The sequence below is a fragment of the Haemaphysalis longicornis genome, unplaced genomic scaffold, assembly GCF_048455015.1.
Source record: "Haemaphysalis longicornis isolate Haplotype H1 unplaced genomic scaffold, Haemaphysalis longicornis Haplotype H1 scaffold_1, whole genome shotgun sequence".
Taxonomy (NCBI): domain Eukaryota; kingdom Metazoa; phylum Arthropoda; class Arachnida; order Ixodida; family Ixodidae; genus Haemaphysalis; species Haemaphysalis longicornis.
In genome coordinates, this window is record NW_027526203.1 from 316827619 (window position 1) to 316847748 (window position 20130).

The 20130-nt window shown below is 44.4% G+C and overlaps 1 protein-coding gene across 1 annotated transcript in view; it reads left to right on the plus strand.

The window, feature by feature from the left end:
* The first annotated feature begins 568 nt into the window (after positions 1 to 568).
* Garz (Sec7 domain-containing protein garz) overlaps positions 569 to 20130 on the plus strand; it is an 82697-nt gene continuing 63135 nt past the window's right edge. The window contains exons 1-11 of the mRNA XM_077682265.1: positions 569 to 717; positions 1128 to 1236; positions 1365 to 1563; positions 5683 to 5910; positions 7280 to 7386; positions 9905 to 10279; positions 12699 to 12891; positions 15544 to 15782; positions 16367 to 16465; positions 18106 to 18300; positions 18407 to 18548. Of these exons, the coding sequence (XP_077538391.1) occupies positions 1141 to 1236; positions 1365 to 1563; positions 5683 to 5910; positions 7280 to 7386; positions 9905 to 10279; positions 12699 to 12891; positions 15544 to 15782; positions 16367 to 16465; positions 18106 to 18300; positions 18407 to 18548 (1873 nt within the window). The 5' untranslated portion in view covers positions 569 to 717; positions 1128 to 1140. The remainder of the gene's footprint in view (positions 718 to 1127; positions 1237 to 1364; positions 1564 to 5682; positions 5911 to 7279; positions 7387 to 9904; positions 10280 to 12698; positions 12892 to 15543; positions 15783 to 16366; positions 16466 to 18105; positions 18301 to 18406; positions 18549 to 20130) is intronic.

A 20130-nucleotide genomic window follows, 5' to 3' on the forward strand; every position in this document is an offset into this window, starting at 1 on the left:
GAATGTGGTATATTCAGCAATCGATTAAAAACCATGTTCGCGCCTATGGGAGAGCTGGGCGTTTAATTTTTTTAATGGGTTAAAAAAGAGACCCGAAAGGGCCCCCGCAGACAAAAAAAGCTTTTTATGTTGAAAAGGACTACGGCAACACAATTGCTTAAAAAAACTAGACCACTAAATGTGCGAGCTGTTTCGGAAAAATATTTTTAGTCACTGATTTATTGTTGCAACATCGTGTATATGCGTGAAGTTTTTGTCAGTTTGTGAAAATCAATGCCTGTCTACGTTTCGTATGTGTTGTACCACCCGCTTTGTTTCTGTATGCTTCTTTCGTCGCAGGCATATTCTAAGCATTCCTCCACGATTATAGGGACCGTAGGCGGAGTGGTCACGGAATGTTTCATCGCGCCTCATGGACATTTTGAACTTCGCGCTCAAGACGTCGCCGTCTACACAGGTGTCCCATATGGCACTTGTTATAACAGAACATTTACAGTTCTAAAAATCAATATCCCACCAAAAACGTGCATCGAGGATTAATTATGTTGTTCTTGGAGGATTCACCGAATGTTTCGTTTCCTGTCGCTTCGCCCTTTGAGGTGACGTTTACGCTCATGGTGATTGTGAACAGCAGCCTTCAGTTGCCGTTTCCTTCGGTTTTTTCTTGCCAAAAGCATATGGCTTGAGTGGGATTTTAACAAATTACCTCTGCAAGCGGTATGTAGGGCTGGTCAGATTTATTTAACTCGCGCTAGCCTTTAGCGATCCCTCTGACGTGGCACGGCGGCGCAGCCTTGCGTCACAGGTTTTCATGTGACAGTGTCTAACGCCGATCGAGTGTCATAACCTTTAATTCAGCTAAATGAAGCATCTATTGTTTTATTTAACGTTAGAAAATAAATGACATACACAACTACGCTACTTGTATGTGGCTCTATAGTCGCCATTGTGCTGAAACAGCTGGAAACGTACTGGAGACGGGCTGTGTCGACTGCTTTTCTGCTCTTGTGATCGTGCGCTGCTGCGTGTGTTTAGAGTTGCGCAGCACGCAGGAAAAAAATTGTGTGGAACGTTGGTGGGAACACGACGCGACCAGTAGATTTATGTGTGTGCGGGGTTCATTTCAGACGAGCGAGCAGAATGTATGTCCCGGAAAACCACATCTACATCATCGCCGGGGAGGTAGCAGTCATAACAGCCGCCTTGAGACGAACCAGTTCTGGACAGAGCAATCAGGTATTACCCGAATGGTGCTCAAACTGTTAAGCCACATTACTTGATACGGTAAAGTGACAATCATGTCCATTGCCTTGTGCAATGCCCTGTCTTACGCGGATGTGTGTTCTTCCTTTTTTTTTTTGCAGTCTGAGGAGCATGCAGCTCTAAGCCGCAGTTTTTCAAACCTGAAGGACGCACTAAGCCGGGCAACTGATATCTCAGACATCGAACCGAGCGTTTATTTCGGACCATTTTTGGAAGCTGTTCGTTCAGATGACACTAGCGGCATTGTGACGGGCCAGGCTCTCGTATCTGTGAACAAATTCCTGTCATACGGCCTTTTGGGTAAGTCACTGGATGAAATAGATCGTTTAGCATGAAACCTATCTTATTCGTCTTAGCATAGGTGTAGTCACTTTCAGTTGGGGTTTGATTTAGTCTTTCTGAGCGCCCCAGCAGTTTTAGCTGGTTGAACGCTTGACCATTCGAAAGCTCGAATTATTTCCATTCGAGTTATTTGCGAACGTCCTACAGCCTTCATTTATGTGCTTGTGTCCGGTACAGGCTGGGTACTTACGTGAGTAGCCTGTACTATCAGTACTGTTGATTAAAAACTTGTCTGGTGACTATTGTTAGCCCAATTCGCATCCTCTGTTGCGTAACAGCGGGTACGATGAACTTTACATGGGAGGTAGTTTGTAAACTAGAGATGGTTCATTTATCTGTACAGTGTTCCGAGGCAGCCTGAATTTCATAGCATCTAAATTGCCCAATATTATTTGGCAGTGTGATTTATATTGTAGATCATTTTGCGCACCCTGGTATCGTATGTTGGCTAAGGCATTCTCTTACCCAAAAGGCAAGGTCTGCTTTATCAATAGCCACTGCATTCTGCGTAGGCAGAGAGGCAAGGACGTTGACGTGCTGATGAAATTGATTTGGTGCTCATTGAATTGATTTCGATAACAATGCAGTCTCGCTAGCTCTGACTTGTGTTGGTCGGAAATTCATTCTGAGTGTGCTTTCAGGATTACAAGCGTGCTTGATTATGATGGGGCACACTGCGGTCTAGCCTTTCAACTTTGCAAAGGTTTCATGACTGTTTGCAAACTACAACTTTGTTTTATTTTAAGGAACTAAACTTTGATAACTCGCTCAACCCAGCCGTAAAGATGTTTTTTTTTAACCAAACAAAGACACAAAGTATCAAAACCGTTTGCGTTTCGTGCTGCTTGGTGTCAGTAGTGACGTAATACGGGGAGTACTAAAAACAGAGTTTTCACTGTGTTAACTGCACGTTAGCATTTAAGGGATATGACGAAATGGGACTAAAAGCACCGCTACAATCTCACAGTTGCGTTCCTTGGCGGCGGCTTTGGTTGGAGGCGCCCCACGAACTAGTACATGTGATGTCATTGAGACTCTGAAAGAGAGTGGCTCAAAAGGTACCACTGCTTCATCTGTTTTCCTTAACGTCTAGCCTGCTTGTTGGAAGTTCACTTTAAAATTGACGTCAGTGTTATTGGTTCAGTGTACTCTTGTGAATAAAGCAAGCTTTTATTTTGTCTTCATAGCCCCTGAAACAGCTTAAACTCTGCATTTATTGAAGTGCTCACTTTTAGCCCGGCTTCGTTGTGATGTGTGTGCGCGAGGAAAAATCATTCCTGTTGCATGTTTGTACAAAAACATGCAAAATGAATGATCACTCTGGCTTTGCCGGCAGGACTGTGCGAGGTTGTAATTATCTTGTGTCTCAAATCAGCCAAAGGCTGTGGTACCCTGAATCTTGGGTTGGGCTAGCTCTTTGCATGCTGGCATGCTGGGAGCACTGCATGGCTCCTAAGGGTAACATGGTGACTTGCCTTTTGTGGGGAGGGGCATATACGTTCAGCGGAATAGCAAGTGCCTGAATGGCTTCAAAGAGCACTGGTGTTCCTTCCCAGGAGACCATGCAAGCCACCTTGCACTGCATGGCGAGACTTATGGGCTATTTCTGAGTACTGAAAGTATACGAGTACTGAAAAGCGCTAGCTTGACTTGCACGTACATAAAATTTATGAAGCATTTATCATCGTAACAAGGAGTGCATCAACAAGCCGTTGGTTGCATTTTTCAGGGAGCAACTTGGTTATCTTGGTGGGAGCGAGAACTTTAGTTTTTAATGGCTAGGAAGTTTTACTTCTTAGTTTCATGGAATTGACAGGCGAGGGTTTTGTTTTCTGCTTTCCCTTTTGTGTTTCTGCTGTGTAACAGTTTACTTTGGTTGTGGTATCACATGTAATTTTTCCTATATACTGCAGGCAATAAATATTCCGCAGTTGCTGGTCAGGGCTGAAAAGAGCATTAGTTGACTTGGTGGGTTGAAAGTCCAGCCTCGTCGGCGTCGTAACCGAGAGATGGCAGACACGAGGGCTAACTGCACAAATAGAATAAAAGTAAAGTAATTGAGGTGAAAAGAAAACGGGGCAAATTTGGGTCTGGATGTGAATCGAACCCACGGCCTCTGGAATGCGCAATGAGCACACATCCCCTACGCCGCTACAGCTCCACGATACTGACTGACTCTAGGTGGATGTGGCAAATGCAGTGTGGCCTTCGACTTAAAATCGGGTGTTAGGGACTACAGGAGTAATTAGAGCTTGCTAAGTACAGAAGTAGCTATTAGGGGAGCAGCGAAGTACTCTCTCACTAAATGTCCTCTTTGCTTGGCCCAGGCCTGCACAGGGCTCTTAACACCATCAACCGGAACCAGCAGTTTTTTGTACAATGAATTTGGTGTTGCTTGGCACGTTGTAAGGCTTAACGTTATGGCTACCTAACATTAAGTATATGTATAGGAGTAGCAAGGGTCATTGGCCAAGGCTCTCAGTCATATAGTAATGGAAAGAAGAAAAAGATGCAAAGGGGAAATGATAATGATGTTTATAAGAGGGTACGGGATTTCCGGGATACTTGGCCGAAGCTCTCGTTCATAGCAACAAAGGTAAAAAGGTGCAAAGGGAAAACGATGATGTGTGTGGGGACTTCGGCGAGCTGATGAAAATAAGTGCAGGAAGTGGTGAAAATAAGTGCAGGAACTAGAAGGGACACAAAGTAGACGCTAGTGATGCCTTGTCCCATTTACTTGGTATGTCCATCGTTCCTCCTGCGGTTATTTTCGCCATTGTGGTGACGAATATGAGAGGACACGGGACTTCAGGACGCGCTGCGCCGAGCTTTGCTCTCATGTGCTGCCTCACTCAGCAGTGCATCAGTCGCCAGAGATACAGAGCGCAATGCTGGCGTCCACAACACTGGCATATTCATTCAGCGGTTGGACACATGATTGATTGATTGATTGATTGATTGTAGGGTTTGACACGCCGACGCAATGCAAGCGATGAAGCGCACTGTAGTGGAGGGCTCCGGATTAATTTTGACTACCTGGAGATCTTTCACGTGCGCCGAAATCTCGTACACACGGGCGTTTTTGTTTTTTGCCTCCATTAGAAGAGCGGCCGCCGCAGCTGGGAATCGAACCCGCGACCTCGTACTCCGCAGTGCAACGCCTTAGCCACTGAGCCACCATGGCGGGTGCGATTGGAAACTTATGCTTTCATGTTCTTTACATCATAGTGTCCCCGATTTTTTTTTTTTTTTTGGCCAGCATCCTTGCAGCGTTCAACATACTGAGGTCAATATTAAACTTGAAACAGACAAACGGTCTAAACAAAAAAGGGAGAAGAAAGGCGAAAAGAAGAAACAAAAAGTCTATGTTAAACTTGAAACAAGTGGAAATACAAATTCAGGAGACCGCAATAAGGTCAAACCGTATTGCAAACCAGTGTGACGTAATCGCAATAATTCAAGAGGTGAATAGCACATGGTGTTTTTTTGTTTTTGTTCTTCCAAGCTTTAGAAATAAACTAGGCTTTAGACTTCTGCTGAATATGTAAAATAAAGAATTTCTTGGGCTGGATTACTGGATGAAGGTGCAAATAGTTTGGCAACTTCAATTCATTAAGGTGGGGGACAGTAAGAAGAATATAACAAGTACTAATTGGGGTCTGGGATGAAACGCTCAAACAGCAAAGCTGTGGTGATGCTGCCTTGAGTTGAACCAGGTAGCAGTTATAATAATGACAGATGCTTTGATTCAGTGGTTGATCCGTCACCCTTGTTTGTGGGAGGGTTGAGGAAGAGTGCATTTTCAAATCACAAAACGAAGTGACTGTTATACCACTCCTCGCTGATGTCATTTCTTCCCTCCTCTTGGAAGAGAACAGGGGTCGGGAAAAGGAGGGATGGGTTGAGTGAAAGTGCACTTTATTTTTGTTTGTGTGTGCTCTTTGTCTATGTCAGTGGTGGCAGACACAAAATATTCTGGCCTAGGGGCCATCAGGAGCTTCACTGCAAAAGATTGCTTTTTGCTGCTACACTTTTTCCTGTGCAAGTGGCGCTGTCTTATTCTACACTCTGTTCCAGACCACAGGTTGGAGTCATCAGCATCTGCAGCGGAAAGCATAGCAGATGCCGTTACACATGCTCGTTTCATGGGCATCGACCCAGCATCGGACGAAGTGGTGCTCATGAAAATCTTGCGTGTGCTGCGATCTCTCCTTCTGTCCCATATGGGTGCACTGCTGTCGAATGAGTCAGTCTGTGAGATGATGCAGTCGTGCTTTCGGATCTGCTTCGAAACAAGGCTGAGCGGTACGTGGCTTCTTGTGCACGTTGTACCCTTTTGTGGTTTTAGTTGGATGCTGTGCCCTTGAATTTTAAGTCAGTCTGATGTGTACTCTGAGGGAAGATGACGGCTATCTTCTTGTAAGGGGTGGCCATTGAGGCTTGCCCCCAGAATACCTAGTCATGACAGTCAAAGGGTTTGGCTGCAGTCTGAACAAAATTGAAGCAGTTGTAATTGGCCGGTTATGTTATTCAAGAACCACACAGTGCAACACTGGTAAACAGATGTCATTGGGTAGGCTTTATTTAATGCAGGATTGGATAGGTTTCTAATTTTTGTTGTCTACTTGCCGAGAACTTTATGGGCTAGGAACAACTTCAGTAGACATTAATGTGACAAACTAAAATGCTCATGTGTGTCTTCACTCTCTGTAGGCTTGAATAGCTCTTTTAAAAAGTCTCCATATTTGATGCAGATTACGAAAGCACTAGTTGACTGGCCGGGCCTTGACATTTTGGAAGGGGGGAGCGGGCTGTCATGTTATGCACATCTTGCTACATACTATGCTTTCTTATTCTTCTGGGACAAGAGAGTGTAAGAACACTGGGAATGGGCAATAGACTGGGCTTTAACCTTCTGATTGATGAGTCGTGTGGCCATGATCAAATTACTGCCTTGGTAGTTTGTGTTATGCAGTTGTTGAATTGCTTATTTCGCGGATTCAGATTCCTATTGCATATGCTGCTGGTAGCATCATGAGAGTTGCTGTCCTGCACCATGGGTTGCTAGATGTGGACTTCTGTGTTTCACTGCATACATTGTGGGAGCCATTATACTTGGTGCTCTTGTCAAAAGTTGGTAGCCTAAGGCAGCTGACAGCAGTAGGAGCAAAGTCCTATAAATATTTGTAGGCTTTCACGCTTCTTGCCGAAAATCATATCAGGGATGGAGGATGAACTTTACCTAGCTCCTTCCATTCCAAATATGTCTATTTAGTGTCGCCAATGTTGCCGTGCGCAAGATTGCGTCAGTTCTAATGAAAAGCATTGAGGGCTGCATACTCTTGTCGAAAGAATGTGTGCGTGCTTGCCCAAGTTACCAAGTAGAAATTTGCTCATGTCAGAGGCCTGTGACTTCTTTCTAACCAATCTGTTCCAGCTGCTGCAAGTTTTCTATGGCATTGGGATAAGGTGAAAATAACACAATGCATCCATGCTGTTGCATGAAAAGTAGTTGTAGCTTTGCTGTATTAGCCTCTGCCAATTTTGGCTGAAGAAAAGGCTTGGGGACTGGCTTTTTCGGTGCCTTTGTTATTCAGGCAAAAAACTTGTGCTGGGAGCACTCCAAAGGGAGTGCATGGAACCAATTTGTTACTGTGACTTTTATGCCTTCTAGAGTTGCTTCGTAAATCAGCTGAGCAAGCTCTCATGGACATGGTGCAGCTCCTGTTTTCCCGCCTCCCACAGTTTTCTGAAGTTGCCAAAGGAGGTTGCTCTAAAAAGGTGAGATGCTATGCTATGGCTGTAAGTTATGGCTGGAAACTGCCGCATGCACACTGACGTTATTTTCCTACCCCCAAAAAACATTACGCAGTATCACGTCACCCTAGTTGCAGAAAACAACATGAAATTAGTTAACTATGTCGTAAGGTTTTTTTTTTTTGTTTAGCAATTTTAAAGTTCAGGTACTATAGTCAATGGCTTATGGCTCAAAGTGAAAGGAGTACGGGAACTGTTGGTAGACACGTTCATTATTGTATGTTTTGTCGAGTGTGTGAATCATTCACTCAATAAAATTTTTATGCGCCAAGCAAGCACTGATAACAAAGATAAATTTATGTAGCTTGCTTCATTGCAATTGGCAAGGCCTCTCATACATAAATGATGGTTTCAGTCACATACAGTAAAAACTCACCTGCCGCGGTGGCTCAGGGGCTAAGGAGTTGTGCTGCTCAGCACGAGGACGCGTGTTCGATTCCCGGCCGCGGCGGCCGCTTTTCTGATGGAGGCGAAAAGCAAAAACACCCGTGTGTGCGAGATTTCGGCGCACGTTCAAGATCCCCAGGCAGTCAAAATTAATCCGGAGCCCTACACTACGGCGTGTCTCATTGCCTGCGTCGCGTCGGCGCGATGAACCCTACTATCAATCAATGCAGTAAAACCTTGTTACAAGGGTCATTGTTACAAGGGACACTCAATTGGTTTTCCTTTGCTCGCTATGTTAGCAACATTGCATACAGGAGACACTCTGTTACTAAGCGCAATGTTTTGAGGTCCCTAGAGTAAATTCTTCACTATTTAGAAGAGATATGATGCAAGAGGGGCGTTATATGGAAGACCTTGTGGAAAGCTTCCTTGAAGATGAAGCTTGGATCTGCATCCAAGACACTGCAGAGGTTTTACAATCTTTTGACTTTACCTAAACTTAAAAAAATGCTAAACAAACAAACAAAAAACACCTTACGACATAGTTAACTAATTTCACGTTGTTTTCTGCAACTAGGGTGACTTGATGCTAATATATAATGAAGGGATGTTTTCTGACTCCACAGTATTTTTAGAATTTTAGGTGCAGAGCACTTTAGGGGCCCAGCTTCATGCAGCATCACGGACCCAAGCAGAGCCCCACGGCGTCATGCACCCAAACTGAGGCTTTGAAAACATACCCGCTTGTCCCTCGATTCAGCCTTCCGGCCAAGAGTTCAGACGATACTTGATCGAGAGGTTTATGTAAGCATAACCGTTCAAAACTCCTGGAACCGCTGGCACTTGTCATGTCGCCATGATTTAGCGCAAAAAAAAGTGCAAGTACATTTGAGACAAAATATATGTAATTAGCCAGCAGTCCCTGCATTCATTTAGTTAGGAATGCTCATTGGGTTGGTTTCTAAAACAGTAAGCGAAAAAAGTTGCTGGCCTGACAAAAAAAAAAAAAAAGTGGCGTGATGCGTTCAAAATGGTGCAGAAAGGCTCCATCACGTGCGGGATGAAAGCAAGCACAACAAGAACAAAACTCCCGTTCGTGCTGTGCAGGCAGAACAAGAAACAAAAGATAAAGAAAAGGATGCAAGCTGTCCCAGGAGGATGCGTGCGAACACTGCGAAGGCAGGAAAATGGAATTTCATGGAACAAACCTCTGTTCAGTTCATCAAGAGCGGAGTTAGACAAAGAGGGGAAGAGCGTGAGGGGTGGGAGCGGAGAACGGCGCCACAATCCCTATGGCGAATCACTGCTCTGCACTTCCGAGAGCTTTTACATTGAGGGAAACTGCTTTAATTTTTTTGTTTGCAAGAGACCTTTGCAATTACACGAGACATGTTTCCTGGGTGCCTTGAGTGTCTCTTGTAATGAGGTTTTACTGTATTTCAATGTTAACTGTAAACAGTTCGAAACACAGTGTCATGAAAAGAGCTCCGCTGCACTTTGTACAACCTTATCAGCGCCTTATTTTTCTTGACTCCCTACATTTAGACCGTTGGTGTGGAAAAAAACATTCATGACTTATTTGTTGAAAAAACGCAATGCAGCTCCAGTGCTGCTACCATCTTTGTTGCCGGTCAAGATTTCGAAACAAATGATTAGAAGCAGAGAGAGGCTTGAACAAACATCAATATTCTTGCCGCCTGTACTTAATACATCCAGTGGGGTTTCAAACATGTAATAGTGGTAATATGCTATTTGAACATGCAACTTCATAAAAATTCAAGCTGGTTGCAAATCGGCAATGTGCTGGCTTCAGAAATTCCAATTCTGTTGGCATGTTCTGTAGTTGCATGACTCTGTTAGCGCTGTTGCTTTTCTCTTGAAATTTGCATTTAAGCCAAGGGCCTCACGCATGCAAAGAGCAAGAGAGAAACGTTTGACGAATTTGAGAAGCTGAAAACCTGGATGACAAATTGTTCTCGATAAGACCGCTTCCATTGTCGGGGGTGGAGCACAAAGCCAAACGCGTTTATGTTCCCTCTTCCTTCATTGTGGCAAGCAGTTTGATATTGTCGTATTTTGGTCTCTTTTGTTTCAGTTAAAAATGAGGGCAAGTGGCATGATGGACAACTCAAGGAACGCCAGGAAACGTCGATCTCCAGTGCCGAAGCATAGAAAAATTCCCCGTGATCCAGATTCCCAACAGCAGCAATCGACACAAGCTTCGTCGGAACCACCTTCGAATGCGGCATCACAGCCACAGACAGCCACAACAGAGGAACCATTTGGGGAGGCTGTGGGAACAGGTGGGGCAAGGGCTCCCTGCGGGACGACGGCAGAATCTGAGGTACCACCCACTCCTGACAACAGCCTCGAGTGTGGACCTCTGACGGGGGTTATTCACCTATCGGATTCTGTGCCATCCATCGTGGACCTGGATATCAGCCAATCCGACTCAGCAACTGGTGTCCAGGTAAAGCACATGCCACCATTCAGAACCTGGTTGCACTGCGCTTTGCACACCTTTAGGGTCCTTTAGGGATATGAGTGATAAGCATTTTAGCGAGGACACCTAGTGATATACTATGGAAGTAGTAATGTTGTCCTGCACATACGACGAGAAATCCTAATCTTTTTAAATGTTGTAAAGTGGACTTTGGTTGTGACGTAGTCACCAAGACCAAAAGAAACGTATTTGTATCAGTTGCAAAGCTATTAGGATTTTGTAAATTAATTCCACTAGAGAGCTTAATTGCTTAAAGAAAAAGAGCCATATATACTCCTTGCCACTCTAGTGGGCTAAACCAGGCATGTTTTTTGGAAACAAATTTGGAAAAACTTGGTGTGGACTCCTGTTACATATGATTAATGCTAGCAGAGAGTTAGTAACTCATCACAGCACTAGGTATCCAATTCGCAATTGGTAGTGGAGCAGTTACTGGAATGGACTTGCATGATTAGGAGAATTTTTTCAAAATAGAACTGCTATTTTAGCTTTTCTATGGGAAATAGTCGTGAAAAAGTTGGACATTTAAGTGTAGCAGAAAGTGACATGCATGTTGCGCTCATTCCTCATGATTTCGAACCGCAATGGTGTGCTTCTGTCCTAAGGTGTGGTGATTGTTCATTTGCTGGCTTTTGAGAGAGACAGAGATACTACATGTGTGCACTGCTGGAGCTGTCCAGAAGTGGGTGGTAGAGATTCTTGCATTGCATCTCTCGGTCCTACCTAACCCCTAACCCTTGTGCATCCCTGTCCATGATTTTAGTTTGGAAGCAGTCGTTAGCATGCCCCAGAAAGTGTCCAATCTTTTGCAGGCACATATACAGTAGAACCTCACTGATACGTTCTTCGGGGGACTGCAGAATAAAAATGTATGTTTTGGGAAAATATACATCCAAACTTGTACATCCAACCTTGTATTAAACTAAAAAAATTACAATGGAACTAAGCTTTGATTTCATAACTGCTGGCTTCTCCTGTAACTAAGATGACTCTGAATAGTTTTGTAGAGCTCCAGTGATTTCATTTAACACGTTGAAAGTGTAGCAAGTTGGTGGTGGTCCGTGCAGTGCATTCCAGCTGTAAGCATGCAACAGCTTAGAGGCATCTTTGATTTCAAGGTCCTCAGTACAAGACTCCGTTGGTGCGGCTGGCTCTCTTAACCCGTCCCGCCAGGAATAACTGCGTGTTGGGTGGCTGAGTGTGCAGCCGGTTCTTGCCAATTTTTTTTTTGTTCTCTCTTCTACAGGGGCTAATATTTCAGATTGTAAGGGAGGCCCAACTGTTTTTTAGGTATTCATGGTCAAGAAAAGTAGTCACAGCGTTACAGGTTGTCTAACACGCCCATGTCAGTTCATGCTTTGTAAATTTCAAAGGGAGCTGGAAGTTGACCTTCAGTAATGCGGTTCAGACTCAGTCTTCTGAAGGTCATGTCCAGATTGAATAAGAGGGACTTCGTTGCGACAGGTGTCCGCTGCAGCGTGTAGTACAGTTGAACCTCGTTATAAGAGACATGGATGTAAGAGACAAATGGGTATAAGAGACACTATTCACCCACATGGTTGGCCGCCCTATCTTTCCCATTAAATTGACCTCTTTTATAACAGACATCGAATGTAGAAGACAGTTGGTTATAAGGGACAAGTCATCCTTGAACTTCAATCAATTATCTCGCTTGTAGCAGACATTTTAACTTCAGATGCAGTGCCACCAGTCTCTAATTGCAGTTTCTTCCATTGTGGAAACACAGGTGGACGACAGACGCCTGCAGTCGCTATTTATTATAACTTCAGCAATCACAGTGGTTCAGTCAGCTATGAAATGATGATGAGAAGTCCTGCCAATAGAAATGCAACTTACAGAAGTGGTTGAAGCTTACTGCCATCCATTGGAGCGTGACCGCACTTGCGGGCTCTCCCACTCGCGTAGCTCCCAATCAAGAAGCATTGCAGATGTCAAGTCCTGCAGCCTGAGCACACAGCGAAAGAAGCTGTGCGCTCTGGCTATTCATCAGGCTTGTGAACTCAACAACTGCGATTCATCTTCCACAAACAGTGAAAGGAAAAAAAGCTTGTAGAATCGGTTGTAAAAAACAGTGTAAATACAGTCATGAAGCAAACAAAAATTCAGAACTGGTTCATAAATTCTGGGGGCCAAACATAAATTAGAATGAATCTTTTGCAACATGCTGTAGCGTTCTTTTGAGCTTATTTTAGTCACACGGTGCCCACATTGAACTAGGGTCTGATTAGTAAGTGAAAACATGGTTCCCTGCTTATAAGAGACATCTCGTATAAGAGACAAAAAATGCTCCCCGGTACGTGTCTCTTATAAAGGGGTTCAACTGTACTAGCAGCTTTGCACAGCTCCACTTTTATTCCTTGTGCAGGACAGTGGTTTGTGCACAAGCCAGGAGCTGACTGGGAGCGAGTACAACTTGGTCTCACAGGAGCCTTCGAGCCTTGAGACCAGCATTGAGAAGGAGAGCACCGGCACTGTGGTTACCATGGGCGGTACTGGAGACAATGACTATGTGAACCCACATGGCGTGCGCTTCACAGCACTGCAGGGTGGGCGAGAAGGTGACTATCAGGTTTAGAGCACCCATGTTGTAAAGTTTCATTCTATAACTGATAGGCAACTCGGCTAAATAAAGCATTTCAACTGAACTTCATCACGCTGCCAGAGACAAGTGAACGCTGCAGTGAGTGAACATGAAGGCCTCTCGTGTCACACTCGCTGTGAGCTGATTTCACAAGAGATCGAACATGCATGTACATGTGCTTTTTGTTTTTCCTCGTCTTTTTATGGGTTATTTATTAGTCCAAAAGTGAACTCTGTTTTCCCCCAATGTATGTACCTTGCAAGAAAAAAAATAGTGTGTCACGAATGGTGTGCTGTTCCCAACAGCTGCAGTTTTTTTTCCCAACTTAGTGACTTTGCACATGCCAAAATGTAAGTTTTCTGTCTGAAATTATTTGAAATAAAAGCTTTATCAGAATGGTAACAAGCATAAAGCAAGCTTTGCGTTCTGCAATGAAAAAAAAATTCGTTTAACATTTGTGAAATCGGACCAGATGCTAGATTGCTGCTCATTCTGACACCCCCTTTCTCCGTATCCGCAGTAGTGGCCAGCTTCTAAATGATAAGTAATGCAAACTTTGTAACACTTAACACATTTGTAAAAGATGGATTTTCTAGGGAGAATTGAAACATACTAAAAAAACCTAAAAAACACATAACTGTGGTGCTTTTTCGAAAATGCGTAAATTTAAATATCCAGATATAAAAAATACTGCTCTTCTGGGAAACAAGATTTCTCAAGCAGAGCAATAATAATGAGGAGAAACATGTTGCATTATATTGTTCATGCTGAAGTTATAAGCAGCTGACCTCTTGTGTGACGCAGCCTGTCTCCATGCCATGTGCGATGTTTCTGTTGCTGCTTTTCTGACTTTGTGTGTTTTTAGAAGAGTGTTTTTTTGCATTCTGCGGCAACATTAGGGAACGTTCCGCATTTGCGGCCTTCTCAAAATGAAAGTGGTATTTATAAGTAGGTGTCTTTTAATTGCGATGTTTGACTGAAGATGCGCTAACCCAGCTACACTTGTGGCCAAGACCCAGCAAAAAGTGCACCTTTGCGGCTGTCACTTTCTTTTAGCTAAAGGAAAGAGCACAGTAGCAAAAAATGTTTTCCGGCCGTTTCAATAGCCGCATCTGATTGCGTGCCGGGCAGGTACAACAAAGGGGATGTATTGACTCATGGGTGCTAATCAGTTAAAAATTCACTGCCATTACTGTCTACTCTAATGACTTGTTGCTTCTGGTTACTTCTGGTTACCTCTTACTTCTGATTACTTCTTCGTATGTTATCGGCTTGTCTGAACGATGAGACGCTAATGAGATCTGGTCGCAGACTAGGTTTTGTCATTTCATTACTTCCTCCATATTGTTGACCAGTGTCAGGACTTTTTCAATATATATTGCCAAGTATCAGTCATGGCAGGGATCAAGTAGACGCCAAGTCATGCTCGTTTGCAGTTCCCTTTCACTGTTGACGAACAATCATTACACAGCTGTTAATTAAGTGCTTGCCATGTGATGCCTGCCTTCTGATGCAGTTGATCTGCTCCTTGGTTGGTCGAAGCTCATTTTTGATCAGCCATTGGTAATTGCTCCAATCATAGTACCTTGCTGGCCCTTGTCCAGAACTTCTGCTGTTGTAACATTGCTTCCCCAGTTTCAGCACCATGTTGCGGCAGTAATTAAAAGTGGGACCACACTTACGTGATCTAGCGGTCTAATGGCGACAAGATGTATTAAGTGAGACGCTATGCAGCAAAAAGCTACACCGTTTTCCTATTTCCTGTTTTAAACAAACCTACGGGGACATGTTGACTATTGCTGCTCTGCTTTAGCGTGACCTGACTGCACATGCAAGTGGTGTGCTTTTATTGAATCAGTTGCATTGAGCAACTATCTAGTGTTTATAAAAACAAAGACATTTCGACTGCCGTACGGGAGACTTGTCATGTGTTGTAATGCAACTATCTAGCATTTATGAAAACAAAGACATTATGGCTGCCGTACGGGAGGCTTGTCATGTGTTGTCATGGCTTTTCCCGACTAGGTGGGATTTCATCATACTCTTGATTTTATTAACTCTCTAGTGACATGACAGATTAAATTAGTGTAGCTAGTTAAAGCATGGTAGTGGTATAAAACATTCCTGTTGATTGCTGTGTCAGTTTCCAATAAGATGTCAACAAAATTTCCGTGCGTTTATTGTGCTAAGCAAGTGTAGCATCTTGCTGAAGTTAGCCACATGAGTTGTCACTGAGGACGTGTTCACAAAGGCGCTAAGACACATCGTTACTAGTTGTCTGTTATCAGCTGTAAGCACAGCGCAGTACCAGCAGGTCTGTAGGCGGTTCTATTTAATACCTGTGTTGGCGCCTTCAAAGACCCCCAGTTTCTTGCACAGCCAGGCTTGCTCCAGCTGTGCCGTGTTGCAGAAGTATTTTGAAATAGAAAAACTGCCACACTGTTTTTGTAAAGATGAAGGTCATCTTGAAGCAGAATGGTGGTTATCTTAGAACGAAACACCGCGGGGTGGAGCTAACCCAGGAAAATGCTTGCACGGGGTGCATTTCAGCACCCCACCCCTCTCAAGAGGAGGTGAGAGTTAGGGGGTGTCTCTCTGGTAGCCCATGGCAGCCTCACCACTGGCGCAGGTGCGGGCCCTGTGGTGCCGTATGGCATTCCATGCGTGTGGGAGCTGCTGCGCTTTCTGGCTAGCCTGCTGTTTGTGCCAGAGGCCGTGGGGCACAGCCAGCAGCAGGGCCTCGAGATGATGATCCACTCGGGTCTCAACCTTCTGGCAGTGGCTCTGGAGAGTGGCGCCGACCACATCAGCGCCTTCCCCTCCCTGCTCAGTCTGGTCAAGGACGATGTGTGCCGCAATCTGCTCATGGTCAGTTCACCCCGTTTGTCGCTCGCACTGCCAGCTGCTCACGCCGCCCTAAATGGGACAGCGCGCCCGTTCTGGGCATGTGCAAACAGGGATTTTTTGCTTTAGAAGTGAATAATAATTTGCTTTGATTAATTTAAATAGTTGCAAAAAAAAGGCTAACAGCTGCAGCTGTAAACACTGCTGTGAGAACTCAACTGGCCACTTATTTTCAGTGCAACACAGTTGATGAACTTTGCTTACAAATGCAAGCTGATACCCAAGATACCAACTTGGGTTTTAAGAATTGCTTCGTGTTTGATGCTCAGAGCAGGAATTCAAGGCGGGTTTTTTTAGCAGTACTTCTAAATTGGGTTCGCATGTATAATATCATCATCATCCTAGTTATCAAGAGCTGCTGCCTCTGATATACCAGCAATGAGGTGACCATATGCAGGGGCACGAAACACATGTGGGGAACACAAACATCAGTGCTGAGCCTTTTCAGTTGCGCTAAGTGAACTACATGCTTTACGGTGTGTAGTTCATTCATGTTAGAGAAGACTGGGTGAATTTTTGACAATTTGGCATGTCTGCATCTTTTGCAGCTTTTGGGTTCATCTCGTCTTTCCATCTTCGTGTCTTCTCTGCGTGTGAGCTTTTTGCTGTTTGAGTCTCTCCGCACTCACCTGAAGTTCCAGTTAGAGGTAAGCACTTTGCATGTATTGGGCTGGGCTTGTTGTCTGATGTCAAAACTCGATGAATAAAAATGGGCTTATGCACATCTATGCCTGAAAGAGTCACATGCTGTGGTAATGATGAATTTGAATACAAATGAAAAGGAAGCATGATGAGTTGCAGGTTAATACAGTGGGAAAAAAGAGCCTCTTTTGCATCACTTCGGGGGTTTAGGGGATGCAATCCTCAGCCACAAGGACTTTTGATGCATGCAAAACGGGAACATGCTGGGTGTACAAGATTTTTGTGAGTGTGAAAGTTAAATCCCCAGACTTCCCCAAGTTAAAGTTAAATCCCCAGACTTCCAGTATGCCACACCTAATAGCCCAGGTGTAGCTTTAGCACTTTATACTTTGTTTTTTTACCTTGTGCTGGACGTTAATGCATCATATTTGCTATAATTATGCCTTAATGGGGAGGAGCAGTGAAATTGTTTTCACTTATCTGTGGATTACAATAGAAGAAGGCTGAGAAGAAGCTAGAAGGATTCAAAGCTATTCTTACTGAGCTGTGTCGTCTAGGATTACTATGCTCGGAACCTACAGCTTCGAGCATACTTGCGTGTTGAAAAAAAAAAAAAAAAAAAAGAAAAAAAAAAAAAAACAGGATGGATATTTGTCGGCCAATTTTTTTTTTTTTTTGGCACGTACGGTGTGAGTTCTCGTGGCTGTCATTTTTTTCACCTTCTAGGTGTGGCTGGCGATGTTGCGTGGTGTATATGGCCCACAGTTGCTGAAAGTTGTTGCCCAAATTGTCAATGCATGCATAGGGAAGAACTCGGAATTTTCGGTGGAGTATACCTGTGTGTTGCTCTCAGCAGGGCCAAGTTGCTCTCAGTGGAACTGTTTTGTAGCTTGTGCTTTTCAGCAGCTGCAGTGCATAAGAGATTCTTTAATTATGATTGCTCTAAGCCATTATGTCATTATACGTACTGTTCTTATCCAGACTGTCAGCCAAGGTGGAAAGCTGGGCTAGTTGGTAAAGAGCACAGCAAGGCATGATTATCAGTGAAATATAAACAAGGACAAGAAAAAGAAACGCTGGACCACGCTAGGTCTAGCGTCGTCCAGTGTGTCTTTCTATCATCTTTGTTAATACTTCGCTAGTAATTGTGTGTTATTAAAACCGTCAGTCACAACAGAACTACCTTGCTGTAGAGTTTTTGTGATCCCTACGAGCTCATGATGTGGCAAGCCTCAACTGGCACTAAAGTGCCAATTCTTCCTTGCAGAGACACAAAGTTTTATGTGTTGCTTGCATTTGAGAATATGTAATGAAGTTGGGGATTTCTACTTTGGTTTTTTTAATGAGATGCAAATGCAGATGTGCTCAGCTTGGCCATAGTATTCAGCAGCAGCCGTTTCTGCCCGTAGATTTTCAGGCCTAGGCCACTACCCAGAGGCAACAAATTTTGGAGAGAAGAGCTTAATGAGCAAAAAATGTTCTGTGCTCTTATGCTGTGCCAGCAACAGTGCATGAGTTGGGTAATGTTGTCTGCTTGTGTTGGTGCATGTTTGATTGTAGAGCCCAAATATACGTGCTATGTGTCGGCTGGTGACAGCCCAGCCAAAGGGGATGGGAACAATCTTTCTTTCTCCGTTGTTTTCAGATGTATCTCACTAAGCTCACGGATTTGATTGTGAGCGAGTCACCCACCGTGACAAGGGACCAGAAAGAGCTGTCGGTCGAAGCAGTGCTGCAATTTTGGCGAATACCAGGCCTTATTACCGAACTGTATCTCAACTATGACTGTGACCTGTTTTGCTCCAATTTGTTTGAAGATATCACGAAGGTGTTGTCCAAGGTCAGCTGCATTTGATGCTGTGAAACATATTTTGTTTGTCCCTCCCCCCTTTGGGGGGAAGATGTGTGGCTTCACCTGGCTGTCTCCCCCCACTCCCTCCACCCAGAATGCCTTTCCAGTGACAGGCCTGCAGCCCATCCACCTGCTCTCACTGGATGCCTTGCTGGCTGTGATCGATAGCATCGAGACACGGTGCCACTTCCGCATGCTGAGCGAAACACAGGCTGCCCGGGGTGGAGGGGTGTCGGGTGAGCGTGCTCCTCCCTGCATCCGCCCTGGTTTCTTTTTTCCTCCTGCGTTTACTCCCGTTCATTTCAAGGCCCATCAGGCTTGCCTAGAGCACAGGGGGAGTGATGCACTTCAGTATGTTTCAACGTGCGCCAGCAACTGTGGCTTGTCAAAACGCCTCACTTCCCCCATTTTTTTTCTATGCCTTCTGTAAGTAAGCTTCTAGCGGTAAATAACTACGTATCTGCCCAAGTTTATATTTTGTGGCATCTATATACAGTCGATCCCGAATATATTGAATTCCAAGGGGATCGCAAAATACTTCAATATATCGTTAATTTAAAACAGTTAACCCCCTTATAACGAACACTGACATAGCAAATTATCAGCTATAGCAAATTAAATAGAAACTTTGGTTGGTCACGCTTTATTTCAGTGACTCTTGTTCTTTTTAAAACGAAACCGAAACTGCCAGGGCCGCACACGATATCGGCTATAACGAAGAAATATTTGGTCACGTGAGGCTCGGAACTCAAAAGATAGCTTTAAAGGCCAAAAAATTAGTTAGAAGATAACAGTTCATAGAACTATAAAAGTAGAAAAGGCCTTTTGGTTTGTGAACACTGTGGAACACTTCGTCTGGCAGGGCTGTGAAAAGAGTCCAGATGAAGATCACATCCTTCTTTAAATAAATAAAATGCAGGTCTGTTTTCTCAAACAAACTTTGTTCTGTTGTTAGTTCCGGTTGCCACGTCCCGGTTCATTTTGTCTGAAATGCCACAAGGAGACAGGTAAGGATTACCTCGTTTATAGCAGGTTCGAAGCTTAGAATAATGTGTTTTAGTATTTAGAGTTTTTGCGCGAGCCAGATTGCAGGTTTTTACCTCTACTGCTAGAACGAAAATTGGATATAACAAACTAATTTACTGGTTCGATGAGGTTCGACTGTATATAAGATATGCCCATCTGAAGCTTATCTACAAGCTCCTCCTATCACTGAGAACTTTCCGAGATCGCGACAAGCGGTAGCTTCCCAACTTCTTCCTCAAAGCATGAAAAATGCGAAACATGGTGCGATGACCACCGTGCTTTATTTAGAGTCAGTGAGCTTCGCTTGCTTTATCATCTGCATCATGGAGTTCACCAAACCTGTCTGCAAGCTTACTAACGCCATTCAAATGAGAACGTTCAGTGCCGTCCAAAGCGCCACCACGTCTGCGAATTACGCCGAATGCTGACGCAAGCTCGGCTGCTGTAGGCGGTTAGGAATGTCATCAGGGCTGCTAATGAGGTCCGCTTCTTCGGTAACGGCAACCCCCACGCAATCGCTGCATCGTTGTGATCCGCCACAGCCTGCACGCTGTCATCAGCACTTACGAATATATGTGCTGTTGTGGCATCCGGAATGGTGCATTGGAATTCTGACAGCTCTCTATAATTCACTCTCAAGATGGCACTCGACGCGGTCGTCTTCTGTGTCTGAACACCAATCGTCTGGAGCCGCAACGAAACTGCTTTGCTGAACCAGCTGCAGGAACATGCGCTTGACACGCTCCAGAACGTCCGGGCTGCGCTACGTTCGCCTTATGTCAGCTTGCTGCG